Here is a 22,020-nt window from a genome sequence, read left to right as displayed (position 1 = left end):
AAAAAACTAATCTAATCTTCCTATTTCCTAGCTATACCTAAGAGAAAACACAGTTCTAAAATAAATAGGCAGAGTGCTGGTGATGTTGGATGTTAGAAAGACAAATGCAACAATGTTCTGAGTCTCTCTGTCCTTAAATTGATAACACAGTACCATTGACTCATTTCAGATTGCATCATTATTTTCTGTTTCCCAAGCTAACAGAAGCTCAGAGTGTAACAGCCCTTTTGATCTTGCACATGTTTAGGATGCTACAGCAATAAAAGACATTATACATCCAAATTCTAGCAATTAACTCTAGTCTCAAAACAAAAGCAAGAATTCCTTCATCCAGACATCTCGGCTCTGGGTTTTGTGATCAAACAATTATACAATGCTTGACTTATCAGCCTTCCTACAGCAGAGTGCACTGTTGTTACATTTTCTTCCATTTAAGAGAACAAGCCTGTGGGTTATATTAATATTTAGAACTGACAAAATTATGTACAAAATTCTATCTGGCTAGGCTGGCAGCCTTCACCCATCTTCACATATCACCGCCCCCCAAGAACTCAAGCTAGTTTTTCATGTGACCCTTGAAAAACGTTGCTTGAGAGGGTTAGGTCTATCTGAGTATACCTTACCCCATCCCCTGTCCTAAGAGCCCATCTGCATTGGCATTGCTAACCCCACTGTGGTGCTGCACTAACATATCATATGCTTGCAACCCTAGGCTCCATCTTAGTAACTTGGCATTTTGCTGACTGGCTCTGTGTAACCATGTTAGGGGATTGTGGTCTGTAACTACAGTGAATTTTCTTCCATACAGATAAGGCTGAGGTTTTTGCAGTGCCCACACTATGGATAGACATTCCTTTTCTACAGCTGCATAGCATTCCTCCCTGGGTTGGAGCCTATGACTGAGATAAACCACTGGGTGCTCTTCTCCCTCAGAAGAAATCTGGCTAAGTGCAGCCCCCACCCCATGGTTTGAAGCATCCGCTTGTACAACAAATTCTTTACTGTTATCTAGACTGGCTAACACAGGAGGTCCTCCCAAAGCTTCTTTAAGCTTCTGGAATGCCTGCTTACATGCTGTGGTCCACACTACCTTATCTGGCCTGTTTTTCCTGTCAGGTCTGTGAGGGGAACAGCTATTGTACTATAACTGTGGACGAACATTCTGTAGTACCCTGCTGTCCCTAAGAATGTCCTCACCTGCTTTTTGGTAACAGGTGCAGGCCATGCCTGAATGGCTTCTACTTTGGCAGGTTCAGGCCTGATCTTATCACTCCCCACTCTATATCCCAGGTAGGAGACCTCTGCCATACCCACCTGACATTTGCTTGGCTTAATGGTCAACCCTGCCCTCTATAGTCTGTCTAGTACCTCCCTGACATGTTGAAGGTACTCTTGCCAGGAATGGCTGTAGATGGCAATATCATCTAGATAAGCAACTGCAAACCCTCCCGCTCCTGCTAGCATGTGATATACCAGCCTCTGAAAAGTCACTGGGGCATTTTTCATCCCAAAGGGCATCTTTCTGCACTCATGCAAGCCAAAAGGAGTCACAAAAGCTGACTTCTTTTTAGCACTGGGAGTCAAGGGCACCTGTCAGTAACCCATTGGTAAGATCAATGGTGGTAAGATAGTTAGCCCCACCCAGCTGCTCTAGGGCCTCATCTGTCCTAGGCATGGGGTATGCATCTGACTCTGTGTGATTATTTAATTTCCAGTAGTCCACACAGAACCTGGTGCTGCCATCCTTCTTTGACTCCAGCACTAGTGGGGAGGCCTAGGGACTATTTGACTCTTGAATTACCCCTAGTTCCAACATATTCTGTACCTCCTCCCTCAGAGTCTGTCTGACTCTCTCAAGCACCCTATAAGGAGCCTGCATAATAGGGTTTTGGTGTCCTGTATCCACCTGGTGCTGCACCAGGTGGGTGCACCCTGGTTTCCCAGTGAACATGTCCCCAACCTCTTGTAACACTGCTTGGATTTCACAAACTTGGGTAGGAGATAGCTGCTGGGACATTGCTACCCCTTCCACTGAGGTGTCAGTCCGAGCCTCACTGAGGACATCAGTCACCAGATCTCCCTCAGACTCCTCCTCCAATCCACTGCAAATACTCAGCATAAGGGCCTTCCTATCATAGTAAGATTTCATCATGTTAACATGGTCCAATTTGTGCTGCTACCTCCTGCCTAGCAGTTCCACCATGTAGTTAACATCACTCATCTTTCTTACCACCTTGTAGGGTCCCTCCGAAGCTGCTTGCAGCTTGTTGTGTCTGACAGGAATGAGAACCATTACCTGCTGCCCCACAGCATACTCTCCAGCTTGAGCATTCCTGTCATACCATACCTTTTTCTGTTGTTGGGCTTCTGTCAGGTTCCTCTGGGCCAAACCCATGAGTTCCCTGAGCCTTGTCTTGAGGTTTAGGACATATGCCACAACAGACTCCTTGTGAGGTTCACACTCACCTTCCCACTCATGACAAATTAAATCTAGAGGTCCCCTCGCCCTCTGCCCATACAACAACAACTCAAAGGGTGAAAAACCTGTGGATTCCTGGGGACCCTCTCTGTATGCAAACAACAGATGGGGCAAATATTTGTCCCACTCTCTCTTAAACTGGTCTGCAAAGACTGTTAGCATGGACTTGATTGTAGAGTTTAACCTCGCTACAAGACCATTAGTCTGGGAATGGTAGGTGGTGGTCTTCAGGTGCTTAACCCCACAGTACTTCCACAGACAAGCCAGCAGGCCTAACATGAAATTGGCACCTCTGTCAGTCAGTATTTCATTTGGGAAACCTACCCTGCTGAAAATCTCTAACAAAGCATTTGCCACCCTTTCTGCCTCAATGGAGGACAAAGGCACTGCCTCAGGGTATCTTGTAGCATAATCTACCACCACTAGGATATAATTTTTCTCCTGTGGAGCTTGGGGTACTCAGAGGCCTCACAATATCCATAGCTACCCTCTGAAATGGCTCCTCAATCACAGGAAAAGGCATCACATGAGCTCTCACCGTATCTCCTCGCTTGCCTACCTTTTGGCACTGTGCACAGGTCCTGCAGTACCCTGTTACATCTCTGGAAATTCCAGGCCAATAGACGTTCTGCATAATACATCTCTTTGTATGTTTTATGCCCATATGACCTGCAAAGGGAATACAATGGGCTATGGCTAGAAGTGCCAGATGGTAGGTTCTAGGCACTACCAACTGCTGTATCCTCTCACCTTCTACCCCTCCCCTCAGGGGTCCACTCTCTGTACAGTGACCATTGGTCCCAGTATACAGATTCCCTCTTCCCTTGAGAATCAGGTCCTTCACTAGCAACCTCTCTCAGGCCTTGAAATGTAGGGTCTGAGAGCTGAGCCTGTCTCAGCTCTCTCTTTGTAACCCTTCCCAGCTCCCCTTCCACAGGAAGTCTGGCATCCTCTGACAGTAGTGCCTCACTGTCAGCCTGGGTACTACTACTACTACTCACTTCTACCTTTGCACTCACGCTGTCCAAGGGAACATCAGTACCCATAAGCAGTTGTGGCAAACCTTCAGTCTCACTACTACAGTGTAGCTTCCTCCCTGAAGTAACCAACTCACCAATCCTGGCTGCAAGTATGCGGTCTGTCTGGGTCTCCCCCTGGCTACCAGACCCACATGCTTGTCTCGAAACTTGACTGAGTGTAACTGCATAAACACATGGTACTCCCTCATCAAAATCCTTCCCTATCAGGACATCTGCAGGGTGGTAGTTTGGTACCCCTGTTGTCTCAAGACAACCTACTACTGGGATTTTGTCTTTCCCACTTACTGGCTCTCTCACCTTTTGTTCCCCACCTTGCCTCCATGGACATCTGTATGCCACATGGCCCCACTGGTTGCATACAAAACATTTAACTTTAGGTCTGGGAAGTGTACCTGGACTAGTGGCTTCTCCTGCTACCAGCAAGTTCTGTTGGTGCAGTCTGTGCTGCCCACCATGGGTTCCTTTAGACTCATGAGCAGTACTGGGGGTCCCTTTCCTGTGCAGGGATGCCCTGCTTACTAGGTATAGGTCTCCCTTCTTCCCCAACTCATATGAAGTAGCCCATTGTCTATCAGCTAACCAGATCCTCATGTCCTCAAGCAAAGTGCTAAGGGCTTGTTCCCTCACCAAAAGGTCTGCCAGCCCTTCAAAAGTGGTGACCTGACATCCACTCACCCACCTATGAAAATAAGTGCTCCGTTCAGCAACATATTCACACACACTTTCATCTGCCTATAAATTGCTGCTCACAAAACTTTTTCCTATAAGTTTTAGGTGTTAGCTTAGACAATTCTAACAAACAGTTCTTAACAGCAGTATAATCAAAATATTCACAATCAGCAAGTTTAGACAACACAGTTACAGCTTTACCATGGAGTAAGGGGGGTAGGAACCATACCCAAAGCCTTTGGTCAACATCACACTGTTTACATACCCTCTCAAACATATTTATGAAACTATCCAAATTATTAGTATTGCCTGGAATAGGCTCCCACTAGAAATCAGGACCCTTACATGCCCTAAACAATTTAAGACAGCCACCAAAGAGCACTTTAAAAGTCACTGGTCCTGCAACTGCACTCTCCCTCCTTAAACATCCCCTACTTCTCATACCTTAATCTACTTTCTGCCCTTAACTCACTCTTCTCACTAGCTCTCTCTAATCTTCCTTGACTACTCTTTCTACTGTCCTCTAAAATCTATTATGCAAATTGCATCAGAGAAACATTCCATTGCAAATGTCTTGCCTTCATGCAAGCACATTATGATAAAACTGGATTTTTGTAACCACTTACCCCAAAATCTATACTCATCTTAATGACATATTTCTTTTTATACATCTTGAAATAGTTATGCTATACTCCTGATTATTGACACTGTATAACATTGTACTGCTACTTAATGCCTTGTAATAATCCTGTAACATTACTGTTTAATGCTAATTTACAATGAAAATTGTATAATATGTTGGAGCTTTTCTCCCTGGGCCTCCACTGAAAAAGGGCTTTTCAGCTCAGTCGGACAATCCCGGTCAACAATTGTAAAATAAACTATAATAAATAAAATAAATAAATAAATAAATCCCCCTCTGTAAACTGTGGAAGACATTTACTGACCTTTTGTGCTTCTGGGGTTTGGTTACTCCCTTCCCCATTATCTCCTTAACTCTGGTGAAGAGTCAGCATCTTCTTTTCATGCTACCTCTGCTTCTTCTTATCCACAGCTTCCATTTCCAAATGCCTGACCTCCAACTCAAATCTCTTTAGCTCCATGTGGATTTTTAAGTCCTCTGCAGAAAGGTTGAGCTGTCCATTCCCTGAGTGTTGTACATCTCCATGGCCAGTCTGATCATCCTCCTGGTTGCTTTCTGATGCAGCTGTGACCAAAGCTGCAATCATGTCAGCCTTAGTCAGGTTTCCCTGCACCAGTCCCTTAACCTGGCACATCTCAGCCAACTGGCTCCTTGTCAGCTTTCCATACTCCTCTGCTGACATGCTTGCCTGCTCTCCCTACCTAAGCTAACAAAAGAAATAAAACAATTGTGATCCGAACTCTAGTATTCACTGTGTGGCTGATTTAGAGTACAAAAACACCTTCAGTGATCACTGTACACAAGCTACAGGAATTCACACTACCCACACCACCACAAGCTAATTAGTATTTACCAACCAATTAATATGTGGTGTGGATATCCCACCACTGCCAAACAATTAATATGCGACGCCTGTGCACTGGCTCAGCAATCAAGGAGCCTCAATCCTCACCACTAACACCAGTGAAGGGTGTCCACATAGGGGAGGACAACAAATACACACACAGTAAAGTACAATTTCTATTAAGAGCACACAGAGATCACAGTCAGTCTGGGACTGGTTTCTCCCTTTCTCTCCAGATCCCCAATTATAGACCCCACTGGCACAGATATAGGGTCCAGATCTCAGCCTAATGGGCAAGCTAAAACCTCCAGCACCCTCTTTCTCCAACCAGTGCTTCATGTCCCTGCCCAAGTAGCTGACACTCACACATACTTTGAGATATGAGTTATATACAAACCCACGGACACTCCTGGGGAAGGCTGGTACAAATTCTCCAGCTGTGCCCCCTTTCTACCCAGTCTAAAAGGTAGTACCAGTTGCCACTACCCACTAATATCAGCTACTAATAAGGCCTTTATCAAAGGGTGTCCAATTATTACTGTGCAATATTATTATCCAAATGGTAAGTGTGACTTAACAGCAAAGCTTATTGGAGTGACTTGGACAGTATCACTACATGCATGCAATGTACTCTAGAGCTTACACACAAAACAGCCACAGTTAAAAGGTTTAAAAATATTTAATAATGAATAATAAAAACACAAGACAATACTTCTCACTACACAGTGCTAGTCAAGAGTTCAGAGATCACAGAAAAATACTTAAAATAATACAGTAGAAAAGTTCTGACATCAATACAGAAAAAAACTAATCTTCCTATTTCCTATCTATATCTAAGAGAAAACACAGTTCTAAAATAAACTTACATATAGAGCATAGGCAGAGTGCTGGCGATGTTGGATGTTCTCAAGACAAATGCAAAAATGCTCTGAGTCTCTCTGTCCTTAAATTCGTAACAGAGTACCACTGACTCATTTCAAATTACATCATTATTTTCTGTTTTCCGGGCTAACAGAAGCTCAGAGTGTAACAGCCCTTTTGATCTTGCACCTGGTCAGGAAGCTACAGCAATAAAAGACATTATACATCCAAATTCTAGCAATTAACTCTAGTCTCAAAACAAAAGCAAGAATTCCTTCATCCTGATATCTTGGTTCCAGGTTTTGTGGTCAAACAATTATACAATGATTGACTTATCAGCTTTCCTACAGCAGAGTGCACTGTTGTTACATTTTTGCAGTTCCATTTAACACCATTTTCTTCCATTTAAGAGAACATGCCTGTGGCTTATATTAATATTTACAAATGATAGAATTATGTACAAAATTCTATCTGGCTAGGCTGGCAGCCTTCACCTATCTTCACACCTTCTATAAACAAACATGGCTTTTCCATTTGTTTTTTATCATACCTTGATACCCAATCAATTGTTATAATTATCATTAATATATTTCATAGTGGGCAATAGTACATTTTCAGTTAAGATATTAATGATACATCTAGTACAAAAGGCACATAAGCCCATTAAGTAGACTGCTGTTTCTCAATATCCGCTGTTTTTCTGCAACAGCGGGTTTTATTAACATCTGAAAGGAAGCCTTCAGTTTGATGAGATGAAGACAATTTCCACAGATGGATAATATGCACACACTCATACACACACACACACACACACACACACACACACACACACACACACACACACACACACACACACACACACACACACACACACAAAACACACACACACACACACACTCACACACTCACACACACACACACACACACACACACACACACACACACACACACACACACACACACACACACACACACACACACAAATCATTTATGAGTGCACTGCAGTACCTTGTTGACTTGAATTAAGTAAATGTAAGATAAAGTTCACTTACTGAATGTTCCATTCAGAGGTGTAGGAGAACTGTTTTCAGATCTGCGGAAACGGAGCAGCTCCTTAATGTTAGGAACTTTAATGGTCAGTGTTAGGATGTCTCTTCCCTGAAGTTCTGGAGGCACTGCACATATCACACCTGAAACTAGAGAAAATAATATATTATTTTAAATAAAATTGCCACTAATAATTGGACAGAGTTTGTGCTGCTGCCTTTGTCAGAAATTGATAAAATGATTATTTTCCCTTCTGTTAAAAACCTTTATTCCCAGTATGCATTTGTATGCCTACAGAGTATTATTTGGCAATATGATGTCCTTCGATACTTGTTAGCAACCAGTGGAATTATGTGATTGTAAGTATAGTGAATTTAAAGAAGTTACTTCTAACACAGCTTACACACACACACACACACACACACACACACACACACACACACACACACACACACACACACACACACACACACACACCATGTTTTTTGAAAGTTATATGTAGATAGTAATGGGTAGGAATCAAGCCAAACAGTGAGTCATTGATATGATTTATAGAATTTGAAACTCATTGCTTAAAATCTCTGGTACTTGATTTTTGTTAAGAGGAAGGATGCCTTCTTAGTTATTCAGAGCATTGCACAGTATAATACAGCAGCTTCAAATGTGTACATAGAGCACTAACCATTTCATCTTGTTTCTTTCAGAAAGTTACATGTTCATGAAATAGTTTGATAGCATCAGTCTGAACTATGAGGATGAAACGCTCTCTCCTTACTGACTTTACTGTTTTAGCAGGAAAAATCATTCCTTTATTTTCCAAACTGTTCTGATGTGGGTCACAGTGGTAACAAGCTCAGCAGGATACAATATATTAGACCTTCCTATCACATTAAGCCTCCAGCTCATCTTGTTTTATCCCTATGCACTTCAAAGCAGGCTGAGATACAATCCCTCCAACATGTTTTAGATCTGCCCTGTGGCCTTTTCAAAGTAGGATATACATGCTACATCTCTCATAAGACATATGTGGGGGCATCTTCACAAGGTACCCACACCTTCCCTACTGAATTACTTCAAAATGGAGAGGCAGTGGCTGTACTCTAACAGTCCTAAAAGCAGAGTTCCCCATCTTCTCAAGGAGAGTGAGCACAGCTGCCTTGTGAATAGAGCAAATTTCTAGTACTTGGGAATTGATTTACATTTGTTTATTGGTAAAGTCTGACTGGACACAGGTCCTTTTTCAGCGAAGGCTCGGGGATAAAAGCTCCAAGAGTAACAAATACATACAACAGAGAAAGAAATATAGCCAAGTACGAAGCAAATACATAAAAAACAAAAAACACTAGGTTTCAGACACAATAAGTAGAGCAACAGTAATTTACATAAAAAAATGGTTGTTTGCATTTAATGGATATATCCAAATGATTATGTACAGTTAAAGTGAAACTACCATTAGAGCTATATCATGCTAGTAGAATAAGAGTAATAATAATTGATATCATCCTTTTGGCCACTGCCAAAAACTAGTAAAGGTGAGGATGTGGACAAGAAATGACTGGTAAACAGAAAGATTTGCCCTTTTACAATGCTCTTGCTTTACCACACAGCTTGGTACAATTTCTTGCAATGCTACTACTGTGGTACAATGCCTACCATACTACCACTGTCATACAATGTTTATGCTATTGCCATGGGGGTATGATGCCTACAGTACTACCACTGTGGTATAATGCCTGCAGTGCTACCACTGTGGTAGAATGCCAACACTACTGCCACTGTGGTACAATGCCCACAGTACTACCACTGTGGTACAATACCTACAGTACTAACACTGTGATACAATGCCTACAGTACTGTCACTGTGGTACAATGCTTACACTACTGCCACAGTGGTATGATGTCTACAGTATTGCCACAGTGGTATGATGTCAACAGTACTACCACCGTGGTATGATGCCTACATTGCTATCACTGTGGTACAATGCTTACACTACTGCCATAGTAGTATGATGTCTACAGTACTGCCACAGTGGTATGATGTCTACAGTACCACTACTGTGATATGATGCCTACAGTACTACCACTGCGGTACAATGCTTACACTACTGCCACAGTGGTATGATGCCTACAGTACTACCAATGTGGTACAACAATTACACTACTGCCATTGCGGTACGATGACTGTAGTACTACCACTGTGGTACAATGCCTACAGTACTGCCACTGTGTTATGATGCCTGCCACTGTGGTACAAACAATGCCTACAGTACTGCCACTGTGGTAAAATGCCTACAGTACTACCACTGTGGTACAATGGCTACAGTGCTACCACTGTGGTACAATGCCTACACTACTGTCACTGTGATACAGTGCCTGCAGTACTAACACTGTGGTATGATGCCTACCGTGCTACCACTGTGGTACAATGCCTACACTACTGTCACTGTGATATACTGCCTACAGAACTACCATCATGGTACAATGGCTACACTACTGCCACTGTGGCAAGATGCCTACACTACAACAACTGTGGTATGATGCCTACAGTACTGCCACTGTAGTGTGATGCTTACACTACTGCCAGTATGACATGATGCCTACAGTACTGCCACTGTGGTACAATGCCTGCACTACTATCACTGTTTTACAATGCCTACAGTACTACCACTTTGGTACAATGCTTACATTACTGCCACTGTGGTATGATGTCTACAGTACTACCACTGTGGTACATTGCCTACAGTACTACTACTGTGGTACAACAATTACACTACTGCCATTGTGGTACGATGACTACAGTACTACCACTGTGGTACAATGCCTACAGTACTGCCACTGTGGTACAATGCCTACAGTGCTACTACTGTGGTACGATGCCTATACTACTATCACTGTGATACACTGCCTACAGAACAACCATTGTGGTACAATGCCTACACTACTGCCACTGTAGCATGATGCCTATGCTACAACCACTGTGGTATGATGCCTACAGTACTACCACTGTGGTACAATGCTTACACTACTGCCATTGTGGTATGATGTCTACAGTACTACCACTATGGTATGTTGCATACAGTACAACTACTGTGGTACAACAATTACACTACTGCCATTGTAGTACAATGACTATAGTACTACCACTGTGGCATAATGCCTACAGTACTGCCACTGTGGTACAATACCTACAGTGCTACTACTGTGGTACAATGCCTATACTACTGTCACTGTGACACACTGCCTACAGAACTACCATTGTGGTACAATGCCTACACTACTGCCACTGTGTTATGATGCCTTTGCTGCAAGCACTGTGGTATGATGCCTACAGTACTGCCACTGTGGTACAATGCTTGCAGTACGGTCACTGTTTTACAATGCCTACAGTACTACCACTGTGGTATGATGCCTACAGTACTACCACTGTGGTACAATGTTTACACTACTGCCACTGTGGTATGATGTCTACAGTACCACCACTGTGGTACAACAATTAGACTACTGCCACTATGGTATAAGGTCAACACCACTGCCACTGTGGTATGATGCCTGCAGTACTACCACTGTGGTACAATGCCTACACTATTGCCACTGTGTTATGATGCCTACAGTACTACCACTGTGGTACAATGCCTACACTACTGCCACTGTGATACAGTGCCTGCAGTACTAACACTGTGGTATGATGCCTACAGTGCTACCACTGTGGTACAATGCCTATACTACTGTCACTGTGATATACTGCCTACAGAACTACCATCATGGTACAATGGCTATACTAGTGCCACTGTGGCAAGATGCCTACACTACAACAACTGTGGTATGATGCCTACAGTACTGCCACTGTAGTGTGATGCTTACACTACTGCCAGTATGACATGATGCCTACAGTACTGCCACTGTGGTACAATGCCTGCAGTACTATCACTGTTTTACAATGTCTACAGTACTACCACTGTGTTACAATGCTTACATTACTGCCACTGTGGTATGATGTCTACAGTACTACCACTGTGGTACATTGCCTACAGTACTACTACTGTGGTACAACAATTACACTACTGCCATTGTGATACAATGACTATAGTACTACCACTGTGACACAATGCCTACAGTACTGCCACTGTGGTACAATGCCTACAGTGCTACTACTGTGGTACAATGCCTATACTACTGTCACTGTGATACACTGCCTACAGAACTACCATTGTGGTACAATGCCTACACTACTGCCACTGTGTTATGATGCCTGTGCTGCAAGCACTGTGGTATGATGCCTACAGTACTGCCACTGTGGTACAATGCTTGCAGTACGGTCACTGTTTTACAATGCCTACAGTACTACCACTGTGGTATGATGCCTACAGTGCTATCACTGTGGTACAATGCTTGCACTACTGCCACTGTGGTATGATGTCTACAGTACCACCACTGTGGTACAACAATTAGACTACTGCCACTATGGTATAAGGTCTACACCACTGCCACTGTGGTACGATGCCTGCAGTACTACCACTGTGGTACAATGCCTACACTATTGCCACTGTGTTATGATGCCTACAGTACTACCATTGTGGTACAATGCCTACACTACTGCCACTGTGATACAGTGCCTGCAGTGCTAACACTGTGGTATGATGCCTACAGTGCTACCACTGTGGTACAATGCCTATACTACTGTCACTGTGATATACTGCTTACAGAACTACCATCATGGTACAATGGCTACACTAGTGCCACTGTGGCAAGATGCCTACACTACAACTGTGGTATGATGCCTACAGTACTGCCACTGTAGTGTGATGCTTACACTACTGCCAGTATGACATGATGCCTACAGTACTGCCACTGTGGTACAATGCCTGCAGTACTATCACTGTTTTACTATGTCTACAGTACTACCACTGTGGTACAATGCTTACATTACTGCCACTGTGGTATGATGTCTACAGTACTACCACTGTGCTGCCATATTAAGATGATGACCAGTACCTACTGGTGTGTGGTACAATGCACAGTACTGCCACTGTGGTACAATGCCTACAGTGCTACTACTGTGGTACAATGCGAACTACCATTGTGATACAATGCCTACACTACTGCCGCTGTAGCATGATGCCTACGCTACAACCACTGTGGTATGATGCCTACAGTACTACCACTGTGGTACAATGCTTACACTACTGCCACTGTGGTATGATGTCTACAGTACTACCACTGTGGTACATTGCATACAGTACTACCACTGTGGTACAACAATTACACTACTGCCACTGTGGTACAATGACTATAGTACTACCACTGTGGTACAATGCCTACAGTACTGCCACTGTGGTACAATGCCTACAGTGCTACTACTGTGGTACAATGCCTATACTACTGTCACTGTGATACACTGCCTACAGAACTACCATTGTGGTACAATGCCTACACTACTGTCACTGTGTTATGATGCCTATGATGCAACGACTGTGGTATGATGCCTACAGTACTGCCACTGTGGTACAATGCCTGCAGTACTGTCACTGTTTTACAATGCCTACAGTACTACCACTGTGGTATGATGCCTACAGTACTACCACTGTGGTACAATGCTTACACTACTGCCACTGTGGTATGATGTCTACAGTACCACCACTGTGGTACAACAATTACACTACTGCCACTATGGTATAAGGTCTACAACACTGCCACTGTGGTACGATGTCTGCAGTACTACCACTGTAGTACAATGCCTACACTATTGCCACTGTGTTATGATGCCTACAGTACTACCACTGTGGTACAATGCCTGCACTACTGCCACTGTGGTACAATGCCTGCAGTACTAACACTGTGGTATGATGCCTACAGTACTACCACTGTGGTACAATGCTTACAATACTGCCACAGAGGTATGATGCCTACATTACTGCCACTGTGGTACAATGTCTGCAGCACTGTCACTATTTTACAATGCGTAAATAAAATCCAAACTTTAAAATGTAGTATATTGTAACCTCACTAAAATTGGTTTTAGAGTTATAGTTGTGTTACAACCAGGTGAATGGTCAGCGGCAAAGTGCAAAATCCATCCATATTCCTTAATTTCTAGGAAGTTGTTAATATCACCACCTCTCATAGATGCATACACCATATCTATCACTTTGAATTTAAATCTATGGGCATCCCCGTTGGTAGTAATGTGCTTATATAATGCATTATTTTCATTCTTTCTCCTATTGAAATATTTTACAATGCCTACAGTACTACCACTGTGATATGGTACCTACAGTACTAACACTTTGGTACAATGCTTACAATACTGCCACAGTGGTATGATGCCTACAGCACTGCCACTGTGTTACAATGCCTGCAGTACTGTCACTATTTTACAATGCCTACATTACTACCACTGTGGTATGATACCTACAGTACTACCACTGTGGTACAATGCTTAAACTACTGCCACTGTGGTATGTTGCTTACAGTACTACCACTGTTGTACAACAATTACACTATTGCCACTGTGGTATAAGGTCTACACTACTGCCACTGTGGTACAATGCCTGCAGTACTACCACTGTGGTACAATGCCTACACTACTGCCACTGTGGTACAATGCCTGCAGTACTACCATTGTGGCAGTAGTGTAGACATTGTACCACAGTGGTAGTATTGCAGTACTACCACTGTGGTAGTATTGCAGTACTACCACTGTGGTACAATGCCTACACTACTGCCACTGTGGTATGATGCCTACAGTACTAGCATTGTGGTACAATGCCTACACTACTGCCACTGTGGTACATTGTCTGCAATACTACCACTGTAGTACAATGCCTACACTACAACCACTGTGGTACAATGCCTACAGCACTGCCACTGTGGTACAATGCCTACACTTCAACCACTGTGGTATGATGCCTACAGTACTGCCACTGTAGTATGATGCTTAAACTACTGCCACTATGATATGATGCCTACTGTACTGCCATTATGGCACAATGCCTGCAGTACTGTCACTGTGGTACAAAACCTACAGTACTACCACTGTGGTACAATGCAAATACTACTGCCACTGTGGTATGTTTTCTACACTACTACCACTGTGGTACTATGCCTACAGTACTACCACTGTGGTACGATACCTACAGCACTGCCACTGTGGTACAATGTCTGCATTACTACCACTGTGATATGAGGCCTATAGTACTGCCACTGTGATACAATGCCTGCAGTACTACCACAGTGGTATGATGCCTGCAGTACTGCTACAGTGGTATGATGCCTGCAGTACTACTACTATGGCATGATGCCTATAGTACTGCCACTGCTACATGCATCCCCTGCTTAGTCTTCCAAACCCCTCTACTTTCATACTTAAACAACACTTTAGGACACTGAAAGTCCTCCAGCTGTGTTAGTTGTTTCAAATCTTATCTGCAGAGGGCAATTTATCACTTCTTTTGAGACAGTCATTACCACTAGTTTGGAGGTGGTGATTGCCATGCTTCACACTTAGTATTGAATCACTCATGTCCATGCACGATTTCACACTTACTTGAGGCAAATAAGACAACATCACCTTCAAAAAACAAAGATGGCACCATCACATTGCTGAAATGAACTCTTTCCCCACCTTGCTGTACCTTGATATCTTGTCATTGGAAATTACAAACAGAAGTAGTGATAAGGTGCATCTTTTGCAGAATCTTATGCCTCCTTGAACATCTTCATCTTAAGCATTGAGAACATGGACTAGGCTTTCTGTTCTCAAACAAAGGAATCAGATGACACATAGCAACAACTCCTTGACTATATACCATTGTAGCTTTCCCCAAGATATGCAAAAACACACAGTCACTTGGCTTCTCCAAATCCACAAAATACAATTACATAATACTGGCAAACTCCACTACCTTTACAATATCTGTGCAAAGACAAATAATTGAGCCTCTCTTCCTGTAATAAATGCTTAAGTATTCAATAGAACTTGGTATATACTTTTGCAAGGAGGCAGATAAGTGTTTTGCCCCCCTTTAATACTGTACCAGATTTCCATATGACAGTGAAAGGCATGTTTACCATGGTACCCCAATAATGCCCAGTACTTTCGGCATTTCCATATAGATCAGTAGAATCAAGACTTGTAGTTATCTGGATAGATTGGCAGCCTTCACCCTATAATTGGTCTGTTGTGCATTCCTCCATTGTAGCACATGCAGATCAAATAATAACTGGATAGGCAACTTCAGATTAAACTCTGGTCTACCTTGTGTTGCCCTCTTTGAGGCTGGAGGGAAGTTTGAATATAGTTTATTAGCTAGGCTTTTTATGGTCTGTAGAATGATTGCCTTGTATCTACCTATGAACCTATAAAATGTAAACACAAAACACAAAGTAAAATGACATTCTAATAACATTTTCTGTGGGTGATGTTTCAAGTATTAACTCTCATGTCACAAAAATAAGATCTCTCATGTCACACAAAAATAAGAGTCTCAAGAATCTTCCACTCTGTGGTCCTTGTACCACAAAAAAAATAAGTAGATAGCTTGGTAGTTAGGTGGTCTCAACTTCCATTTTAATAGTGCTCTTTCCCAACCTAACTATACCTACTAAGTTAAACAACCTCCGGTGTTTGCTAGTGTCCGACATAATCTTTCATTCATCTCTATAACCAGTCAGTCATGGAAGTATTACAAATGCAGTCCTGTAGCTCTTTTATGGTTATACACCCATTCATAATGCCCTATTTGCTAAATGAGCTTAGCACAACAGTTCATACAAATGGAATAATAAATCTGGATTAGATACTTCAAAATGCCACCTCTCATACTAATGTCATTTGTACTTGTCGATCACACATTACAATGTTCTGATCCTTTTCTGTTTGCCACAGATCTAAACATTACCTAGTCCACAAGGATAACATAGAAAAGTGTTTTTTGTAGTATAACTATGTAGCAAAGAAGGATGAAGCATAAGACTTTTTTATTAGCACACTGAAAATACCTGGTTACTTTTTAATGTTATTTTTTTCCACTTGGAATAAGTACTTTCTAACATACAGTGGTGTACTAATGGGCAAACGAAGCATTCATATACTCAGTTCTACAGACTCACGATGGGCAAATGAATCTGTTATTAGCAACACAATCTCACACACACACACACACACACACACACACACACACACACACACACACACACACACACACACACACACACACACACACACACACACACACACACACACACACACACACACACACACACACACACACACACACACACACACACACACACACACACACACACACACACACACACACACACACACACACACACACACACACACACACACACACACACTATGTGGGCTGAGAGTTAAGCATAGAGTTCATCTTCTCTGGGTAAAATAGGAAATTCCATGAAATGACAGTAAAAGTACATCAAGCCGTAAAGGGAAACTACGCAGTGGTGCAGTAGGATAGAACAAACCTTGAGCTTAACAAGATGCCATACTAGAAAAAATGGGTAGAAAACTTATTGTGCAGAGAACAATAAGATAAGACTCTCAGAAATACATGTTCTGCAAAAAATGGCAGAGTGACTTGGGTCACACAAATAATTGACTTTAACAGGGCATACAGTAGTTTCATATTATTGTCTGCAGACTTTTTCAAGGCAACAATTACAGAGTTATTACTAATTTCAAGTATTAGAAGTCATGTCCATCTGCCTTTTCTAAATATATCAGAATTCTCATTGATAACAAGACTAAGGGCTTCATGGCATAAAGAGATGAAGCCCTGACTATGACCCAGGTGACCCATGTTGCACTAGTGGCATGGGTGCTGGACAGACTGGATAGGGAGGATGGATTTGAGTGACTGACATCAGGTCACCCATTGGGGGTTTAGGCAGGTAGTCTGTCTCACAACAGTAGTGACACCTGCTGGTGGGTATGTGGAATAGGATGCATGATCACACTATTAGGTGATGCATGCACCACTGGGTTCAGGAATGATGTGGGTGGAAACAAACATTCACCATTAAGACAGCCACTGCAAGTCAACCAGCCACCTACTTGGAACAGGGTTAGGAGGGATGGGGTGGGGACCTCCACATGATCAAAGCAATACCCTGGTCCTTACTATCAGACTTTTGTTTTCATGGGTATTTATGGGTTGGACAGGCCATTTAAAAGAGGAATGAATAGGCTGAAGGGATCTCACCCAATTCAGGTTTGCCTGGCTCTTACCCCTGAAGTAACAGAGGAGATAAATTTGGCAGGTAAGAAGCCACTGGGACAGATCTTGTGGGGGAAACAAGAAAATACATTAACAATTATAGCATACATCATACAAAAACAGCTGCAATAACAAAAACAATAAATACATCCTTATCATTAGTACAGTCATATATAGAAACTGGTATGGACAAGAGCAGTAAAACGTAAAATAACACTGTGAAAAACAAAAAATAAAAAATAGCCTTTTTAGGAAAAATACCAAGAACTTTTTAATCATCAACTGGACTTAGCCAGTTGCTCCACTACCTTTCCCCATTTGTTCTGGTAGGGATGACAGCCAGACATCCCTTGCATGGGTGAGAGATGTTCAACTCATTTGTTCCTACTTGGGGTATCTCTATTCATTCCCCCTGTGGTAAGAGTTGGGTGGTAAAGAACAGGCCAGTTTTCAGATGTCAAGGGGCAGCCTTTCCTTCCCTGAGTGGAAAACCTCTGTTCCTCCCTCTTGAACTATACGCACTCATTTGATTCCCTGCTAATGCACACAGGCAGTGCATGCTCCTAAGCTCATATCCTGTAGGTGCAACACCTAGTGCTGCCACTAGGTGTCACAAAAGTGGTGAACCAAAGTTGCCTCCCTTTCCCAGAATGGGCGACCCAGCAAGGTATAGCCACGTCCATCCTCTTATGCCCAGACTGCAATTGAGCTTCAGTCATCAGGGCTGTAGTCAGGCCTTTATCCCTCTATATTACTGGAACTTGCTAATATAAACCAGTTTTGGTCACAACATCTTCCAGTAAAGGAACCTTTTAAATCTGTCACTTATCTTAAAAGAGATAACATTATTCAGTGAAATTTAAGACAATGTAAAACATAAATATCTTACAGACACATAATAATTATATGTTATGTGTACCAAAGAAATCAAATCCATGTAATATTGCAAGCATTTTAGTGCTTTGCACACATCAGACCATCAAACAAAAAGCTCTTAATGATAATGGAGAGATTACTTTTGAGACATTTCATCTTTGAGAAAAATGCCATGACAGAGTGGTCATGTCACATTTGCAAAAGATATGCAAAATATCAATCCCCAAATTGAATAAAAAAATATACACAGCCACCTGCATTCATAAAAAAGTAGTTGATCTAGGAGTAATGTAGGTATGTATTAAGACATCAGTCCCTATTTGAAAGTTCTTGATAAAACTTTTAGCGGACTATTCCTGAAATTCTAGGTATGCTATGCATCTATGATTGCCATTCTGCCCTCAGGGATGTCAATACAGCCCAGTGATTAGTTTAAATGCAGCACCCGCCCCTCAATACAAGGAGTTTTGATCATAGCACGACTACAGTGGAAAATGCCTTGTCTAATGAAATGTAAAGTTTTTACTTATAATATAATGACAGTTCAGTAAAAATATGCATGTTTGTTGTGCATAACATTTGAATATATTTGCATTAGGGATGCTTTAAAGTTACAATAAAAAGCAGTAGCTTTAAAGCCAAAACATGGGTTACATTTTCATTGTATTTGTAAAGTACCACACATTCTAGTTTTATCTCCTTTTGTACCAGTAGAATATTATCCTTCCAATAGAGAGTACCTCATCTGATTTTGAAGTACATAAATTATCTTTTAATAAAAAGTGTGATTGTTATATTTTTATCACCCACACATACCTCCTCTTTTCACATATTCACACTGCCTCTGAAAAGTCAGATCAGTGAAATTATCATTAAGTGATAGCAGTGATCAGTTATTTTCACACAAATCTTGCATCTTTTATCCTACCACCTAAACCCCAAAAATATCAACTGTCTATATGTAGCTTTGATGTTTGTGATGATTGTGAAAAAAATAATGATCACTGCAATGCACAGCAATTTGTACCACTCAGACTCCTACACTGCCTTTCCTTGATAAGCCATATCAGCAACTGTTTAACATTGATCATGTAATTACCCTTTGCTTTACATAAAAGACTGTCTCCCTACCTCATCCTGAAGGGTAGAGACTTTCTCTGTACATTCTGATGTTTGTGATGAAAGTGAAGCAAATAATGATCACAGTAATGAAGATCCGTTTCTTGCTGTCATATGCATATACTACCTTCATCTTAATAAGTATATCAATGATCATTTAACATTGATTTTATAACTGACCTTTTGCATTTGTACATAACCTGCCTCCTCAGTCTACTACACAAGAAAAACACTTTCTGTGCACACCTCTGATGTTTGCTTTTAATGAAAGCAAAACAAATAATGGCCACAGTCATGCATTTCACTGTGTTGCTGCTAGCTACATAAACTACCACCATGACAAGCAATATAAAGTTTTTCGCGATGATTATGTACTTGTCTTCTGCTTTCCCATATGGCTGCACATCAGAAGTGGACCCTTTCTGTGTACACCTCTGATTGTTTGACTGAGATAACATCAGATATTTTACTGTGATCAGCATGGAAGAGATAACAACTAAGTAATGAATTTTAACGTTTTCATGCAAGTGTACTTTCCTGCTATTTAATAAGTCATATTAATGTCTGCTAAATAGTAATGCTTGCTTTTAACACAGCTACCTCACCCATCATGCAGACTAAAACTTGCCATGTTTTGCCTGTTTCCACTCATATGATTGACTGGGATCAGAGTGAATAAACAGTAGATATAAACAGCCTCAGAAATGTGTTTAATAAATTGGAGACTTTCATGCACTCTATATGTGTGGAAAGTCATATTAATGATTGTGTGACAGTGTTAAAATAATGTTCTTTTTCTTTTACATAATCTAGCTCTCCACTTCCCTCCCCCGACTTTCTACTCCAATTTGATGTCTGAGCTTGATTAAAACAAAATAAATAATGTTCACAGTAATATTCATATAAGCAAGTACTCCCAATTTCCAGTTTACAAGATTAATAAATTAGTAAATAAATACATTGAATGTACCACTATCACTATTATGGGCAGTGCATGCTGGTATCTCTGCCAACAAATACAGATGGTGTGACAGCATTTTTGTATTTATTTTTATCTACCTGCAGAAAACACCAACCCTGAAGATTGCAATGCTTGCTTTTTGTGTTATTTCTAGTGAACTGAGCAGAGATTGCAGAGTAAGCACAGAGTAACCAATTTCATTGCTTACATCAGCTCCATGAAAGAAGTCCAGGACTGACAAACATTAAGTCCCTGAATTTCAAGCACAAACACAATCACTGTACACAAATGTAAATATTGAAACTTACTATAATACTGTAGGGGGAGTCACATGCCTGCATCTCCAATATATAGGGTTAATCCACCCTCATCCCTGCTACAGTTGTCTTGAAAGCTGTCATATGTATTGGACTGTCCGCTTAGATTATGGGAGCCTCCTTATTTTAGTCTATCTTTTATATGAAAATGAGAGATTGTAGGTCAAAGTAAAAAACAAAATATCCATTACAACTTATAGTCTCTACTTTATATAAACACTGCAAAAATGTCTTGTCATTTTCAAAATTTTGTGAAAAGTAAGAATTTTTCTGAACTATAAAGAATTCCTCACTGTCAAGGAAGAATTTGGGAAGGAGTCCATCTCCTTTTTTTTTGAAAAAAAAATGTCTTTGTTCTGTCAACAGAAAAATGTTGGACTAATGAACGTACTGACATAGGTCTTTGTGGTTTCACTGTGTTCTATCACAATGAAAAAGAACAGTTGTGTACACTTACCATAAATGTAGATGTTCAAGTGTATTCACTGTTGCAGTCATTACATTTGGGTAATCTGCTGGCAGGTTGCCCTCAGTCGGCCTGAATATCAAAGTCTTGGGTCCTGCGTCGGTTGCTGTCTCCTCTTCCATGACGCCAGGTCATCAGGGGTATAAAACATGCAGCCAACACCGTTTTCTTTAGTTTTTCTTGCCCCAGATGTCAGGTGCCCCCCAAATGGGGAGCAAATATATATATATATATATATATATATATATATATATATATATATATATATATAAATGCAATTGTAACAACATAAACTTTACCTTAATCTAAAAGCAAATACACCACAAAGGCTGTAGAATATAGTGAAGAAAAGAGAAGTTCTAGAAAAAAGGGGGATGGTGGGTGGGTAACCCGGACTGCAACAATGAATACACTCGAACATCTACATTTATGGTAAGTGTACACAACTGTACTACGTTCT

At 41.4% G+C, this 22,020-nt stretch overlaps 1 protein-coding gene across 1 annotated transcript in view; it reads right to left on the bottom strand.

Moving 5' to 3' along the window:
* Nucleotides 1–22,020, bottom strand: part of LOC122813175 (leucine-rich repeat-containing protein 19-like) — a 615,392-nt gene that overhangs the window by 53,488 nt on the left and 539,884 nt on the right. Inside the window, exon 5 of the mRNA XM_044085333.1 lies at nt 7,589–7,732. Within this exon, the coding sequence (XP_043941268.1) occupies nt 7,589–7,732 (144 nt within the window). The remainder of the gene's footprint in view (nt 1–7,588; nt 7,733–22,020) is intronic.

This window comes from Protopterus annectens, chromosome 10.part0 (genome assembly GCF_019279795.1).
Source record: "Protopterus annectens isolate FY-2018-M chromosome 10.part0, PAN1.0, whole genome shotgun sequence".
NCBI classification, from domain to species: domain Eukaryota; kingdom Metazoa; phylum Chordata; order Ceratodontiformes; family Protopteridae; genus Protopterus; species Protopterus annectens.
This window is presented reverse-complemented; position numbering and strand designations above follow the sequence as displayed.